Here is a 5613-nt window from a genome sequence, read left to right as displayed (position 1 = left end):
CTCCCCCACACTAATATATATATATATATATATATATATATATACACACACACACATATATTAAGGCAGGATTAGTTTCTCCCACCTGTCCGAACACTTCTTCATTGACAGTGAAGGTGAGATCCAGCACATCTGTGATGTCGTTGTCCTTCATCCACTGTAAGCTCTGATGAAACTCCTCATCCAGGTACTCCAGATCACTGAGATCCGTGGCTCTGCAGACAGGGTAACAATGAACATGTGCTTTTACAGTTCATACTTTACAGGATATTGTATTCTGATAAGTGCTAGACTGATAGATTGGTCTGGCCAACAAATCGACTGATATTTGGGATTACTTCAAGATTACTATGGCCGCTTAATTGATAAACAGATGTCCTTTGTTTAATTCTTTTTTTCAGTTCATAAAATATATACATATTTTTGAATTTTAAGTAAACAATGTGTGAAAAGTAATTATTTTTATTAAAATTAAAAAAAAAAAAATTAAAATGAAAAATTATTAATTATTAAACATTAATTTAAGCCATTTAATTTCATTCATGTCTCATTTTGTTCTTGTAATATTGCAATAGAGTAAATTTAGGTACATTTTTGACATTGAGATAGCTGTCAAAAACAACTGAATTTTCTGTAATTATCCATTGATCGTATCTAGATATCTGCTTCCTATTGGCTACTGAAAATCCCATTTCGGTCAGTTACTTATTTGTGAGCACACATAAACAGTTGTTCAAAAGCTTGGGGTCAGTCAATACATTTATTCAACAAGGATGTATTAAATTATTATTAAAAAAGCAAGTGCTGTTCTTTTAAACGTTCTATTAATTCAAAATATCCTGAAAAATCACTGAATCACTGTTTTCATGAAAATATGAAAACACAACTGTTTTCAGCATTAATAACGTCAACCTGGACCACAAAACCAGTCATAAGGGTCAATTTTGAAATTGAGATTTATACATCATCTGAAAGCTGAATAAGTAAGCTTTCCGTTGATGTATGGTTTGTTAGGATAGGACAATATTTGGTCGAGATACAACTATTTGAAAATCTGGAATCTGAGGGTGCAAAAAAATCTAAATATTGAGAAAATCGTCTTTAAAGTTGTGCAAATGAAGTCCTTAGCAATGCATATCACTAATCAAAAATTAAGTTTTGATATATTTACAGTAGGGAATTTACAAAATATATTCATGGAACATGATCTTTACTTAATATCCTAATGGTTTTTGGTATAAAAGAAAAATCAATAATTTTGACCCATGCAATGTATTTTTGGCTATTGCTACAAATATACCCAAGCAACTTAAGACTGGTTTTGTGGTCCAGGGTCACATATTACTAAATGTTCCTTGAGCAACAAATCAGCATATTAGTGACACTGTAGACTGGAGTAACATCATGTGACACTGTTGACTGGAGTAATAATGCTGAAAACGCGCAAAAAATCAATTACAAAACAATTGCATAGAACACAACACGCTCACAATTTGTCAATTTTGTCACCGTTTTCAAATTCTGCATGTAGTTGAATGCATTTAATGGTTTCTGGTCCACTCACAGTCTGAGGAGAGCTTTATAAAACGGGCGGGTGAAGAAGGCGTCCAACAAATACTGATGAATCAAAGCCAGGCCAAGAATTCGACCGCTGAAACGAAACCTGAAAACACACGTCACATCGTGCTGTCAAAAACACAGACATTCTGGCAATAACAACAGCAGCCTGTGAGAGCAGCCAATGACATAACTATTTATTTCTCAGTCAATGACAATTCAGTATGTGTTCTCATGCCACACAGGAAGTGGAAAGAACCTTACCATTCCAAATGGTTTTCCACAAAAGCAGACATGGGGCTGATCTGGACAGTGTATGTGTCGTTAGCGGAGTATTCAAACAGGCCATAGTAAGGGTTAAACAGCTCCTGAGATAGCAGGAAGTAAAACTCCCGTGATGGACCGCTGTAGTCCAGTCTGAAAAGAAAAGCAGAATTCAGATATAACTACACATAACTATTGCCTTTCCTCTGTGTTTATGCTTTCTGAATTAAAATAGTGTCACATTACCATTTAAAACTATTAAAAGACTATATATTTTATATACAAATATATTTGGCTATTTTTATTAGTTAATTCCCTTTGTGTCACTTCTGAAATGTACCAACAGCCTTGTTTGCTTTCAGTGTTTCAGTCAATTTGAGAATATATTCAGTAAAAGTGTTCATTTAATGTCAGCAATTATGTGTTATACATTGTGTTATATTTGCTGATATCTGTATCAGCACTAACAGTTTATCTGCCTCACCCTTCCTCTTCAACAAAGGTAATGTACAGCTTGTTTCTCTGGAGCTCTTTACGAGAGTAGGCCATGACCTGGTTAAATGTTCCTTCCAACAGATGATCTCTTCTGACGATCAATCTAAAAAACAACACGAAGTGAGAACTGTAGGACATTTATCTGGCAGATACTATTTTTTAGCATTTGTTAACATATTTAGTATTTGCTCAGTACACATTACAGTACATATGCATACATTAACATTCAAAAGTTTTTGTAAATTGAAATGAATATTTTGATCCATCAAGGACACATACATTAATAAGGTTCCAAATATTTGTATTTCAAATAAATGCTGTTTTTTTTTTTTTTTTAGACTTTGTGTTCATCAAAGAATTCTGAAGAAAAAAAAATATTTACTGTTTCCACAAAAACATTAATAAGCAGCAAAAACCTTTTTTTTTTTCTCTCTTTCAAAAACAAACATACAGAGATACTTAACGTCAAACAGAACACAAACAAAAATGGGGGCTACATATAACAAATATACATCATGGAGGGTAAAACATTACATTTTACAAACAACATTTTTTTAATATGAGAGACGCATGTATACATTTCTTGTTTCTAGTGATTGAAATCAATGAGTCATCAAATATTTTAAGTTCTTTACAAAAAAAATTAAAAGAGGTAGTAATAGACATTATTTTTTAGCAAAAACGATAATAATAATAATAAAAAAAAATTCTTGAGTAGAAAATCAGCATATTAGAATGATTTCTGAAGGATCATGTGACACTGAAGACTGGAGTAATGATGCTGACAATTCAGCTTTGCATCACAGGAATAAATTACATTTTAAATATATATGAAAACAGAAAACAGTTATTTTAAATTCTAATAATATTTCACAATTTTACTGTATGTTTGATCAAATAAATGCAGCGTTGGTGAGCATAAGAGACTACACACTTAATCTTGCCGGGTCCTTGCCCGTAGCCCTTTGCCTCCAGCTTCCTGTAGAAGTTGCGCAGTTTGGCTTCAAAATCTCTGCGGTAGGGCGCTGGTGCCCGAGCTCTCTGAGTCCCTAAAAAGACAGTCACAAATCATCACCACAGTTGTCAAATCTAGCTTACTATAAATATCAGTCATCAAGGAAAGACTGTCAAGGATCAGCAGGCCATCAAACAACTCGGAAAGAGTTCACCTTGAGAACAAACACACAAAAAGGGGAGATGATAATTCCGTGCATTACGTAAAAGACATATTTCAGGGCAAAGATTTTTGATAATGTTTCGGAGGACAGTTTTGTCTTCAATCATTTTTATCTGGTTTGTCTAAACATGCACAGCAGTCAAGTTCTACAAAAAAAGACTAGTTAACAACGTTAGGACGGAAGGAAACGTGGCAGACAAAGGTTTGTATATTCACACACTACAGGTTTGGGGTCTGTAAATGTGCTGGGGCAGCTGGGTTGGGACAGTATTTAAGACTGGAGAGCGGCTGACCTGGAGAGCTCTCACCAGACAGACAGCAGGCTGGAACGAGAGGAGTTCGCTCAAGGAAGCCTTTATCAGAGCAGATCAGAGCGCATGTCAATGAACTAAGACTTTCCTTGCAAACTTGAGGTTCTTCATGTAAATAAATCAATTTAAGAGCAATTTAACTGGTGTTAACATCCATCTCGGATCCTATCCCACTGCTAAATATGGGCTAATGTGTCTAAAGAAGGTGGTGAGAGACACATATTTAGGGCTCAAACATTTGCGAGTAAAAATAGGATGTGTGTGAACTGTAAAATGTGACCCTGGACCACTAGGGTATATTTGTAGCAATAGCCAAAAATACATTGTATGGGTCAAAATTATTGATTTTTCTTCTATGCCAAAAATCATTAGGACATTAAGTAAAGATCATGTTCCATAAACATATTTAGTAAATTTCCTACTGTAAATATATCAAAACTTAATTTTTGATTAGTAATATGCATTGCTAAGAACTTCATTTGGACAACTTTAAAGGCGATTTTCTCAATATTTTGATTTTTTTTTTGCACCCTCAGATTCAGGTTTTCAAATAGCTGTATCTCGGCCAAGTATTGTCCTATCCTAACAAACCATACATCCATGAAAAGCTTATTTATTCAGCTTTGAGATGGTGTATAAATCTCAATTTAAAAAAATTGACCCTTATGACTGGTTTTGTGGTCCAGGGTCACAAATGTATTTAGAACCATGTGTGTGAATGAGAAAATTCCCCACAGGTCCGGTTCTGTTTTATGAAATTAAGGTCGGCAGACGGCAATAATAAGTATATTAAATTGAATAACAAATGTCTTATCATTTTAGGAGGTCTTAAATTTGGGGAAAGAAAAACACTCTAATTCCTAAATACATTATTAAACTTTAAAAGACTATGACTTTATTAGGTAAATGTGAGTGCTGCTCGATCATGGAGCAGTTGCATGTTCTACAGGACTGCGGTTTCAGAAGAGTTTGCAATCAATGAACAGTGTGCATTTATGCCAAAAGATTGCTTAGGATCTACTGTTGATGAATTATGACCATGTTTACTTTAGTTTATATTGTAATATGATAGAGATGGTTGTGAGAGTGCATATTTTATCACCTTCATCTTTTTGAATGCGCAATAGTAAATATGCAATAGTAAAGCATAGACATTTCAAAATAAAAGTCTCAAAAACCTAGTGTACGTTTAGCATTCTAATAAATTCGTATAATAATAACACGTTTAAATATCTCCGTCCTTATATCCATTTACTAAGAGAAACACATTATTTGATCAATTTTCATTGCTCATTAATATTTTTTATGTGCTCCTTGGGAAAAAGTAAGCGTCAAGCCGTGGTATAGGAGATTTTGCTTTAAGCATTTGAGAAGGATGTTACTGGAAGGTGCAAATGAGGCCTAGGAATTTTTTGATTTGCAAACTTCACTTGAAGTCATATCAGGTCACATCTAAACAATGCATGCATTCTGCAGAGCATCTGAAGGCCTGTGTTTAAGCTCTCAGCTGACTCACCTGGAGAGTTTTGAGGTGAGGAACCAGGAGAGCAGCGTGGAGAGAAGTTGAACCCGGGGTGAAATGATGTGAGAGGAATGTAAGACATGATGTCCTCCTCAAACAAACTGAAAAGCAAAGCAAAACACGTTCTGAAAAAATCATGCATGACATTATAAATTTTACTCTCAGAAAACATTTCCTGTGCATTAATAATAATTCTTTTTTTAGCACGGTAGGGAGCTTTACCTTAACAGTATGACCAGGTCAGCATCACACGACAGCTTCTCCAGTCTCTGTGTGCCTTCGGTTCG

The 5613-nt window shown here is 34.6% G+C and overlaps 1 protein-coding gene across 1 annotated transcript in view; it reads right to left on the bottom strand.

The window, feature by feature from the left end:
• The window catches only part of LOC107656133 (E3 ubiquitin-protein ligase HECW1-like), a 43225-nt gene that overhangs the window by 3588 nt on the left and 34024 nt on the right, over positions 1–5613 (bottom strand). The window contains exons 18-24 of the mRNA XM_016443849.1: positions 5549–5613; positions 5321–5427; positions 3251–3365; positions 2306–2419; positions 1822–1974; positions 1565–1663; positions 86–215 (exon numbers count right to left, since the gene is read on the bottom strand). The exon at positions 5549–5613 is cut by the window's right edge and continues 18 nt beyond it. Coding sequence (XP_016299335.1) covers positions 86–215; positions 1565–1663; positions 1822–1974; positions 2306–2419; positions 3251–3365; positions 5321–5427; positions 5549–5613 — 783 coding nt within the window. The remainder of the gene's footprint in view (positions 1–85; positions 216–1564; positions 1664–1821; positions 1975–2305; positions 2420–3250; positions 3366–5320; positions 5428–5548) is intronic.

Source organism: Sinocyclocheilus anshuiensis, unplaced genomic scaffold (assembly GCF_001515605.1).
Source record: "Sinocyclocheilus anshuiensis isolate Anshui unplaced genomic scaffold, SAMN03320099.WGS_v1.1 scaffold1803, whole genome shotgun sequence".
NCBI lineage: Eukaryota > Metazoa > Chordata > Actinopteri > Cypriniformes > Cyprinidae > Sinocyclocheilus > Sinocyclocheilus anshuiensis.
This window is presented reverse-complemented; position numbering and strand designations above follow the sequence as displayed.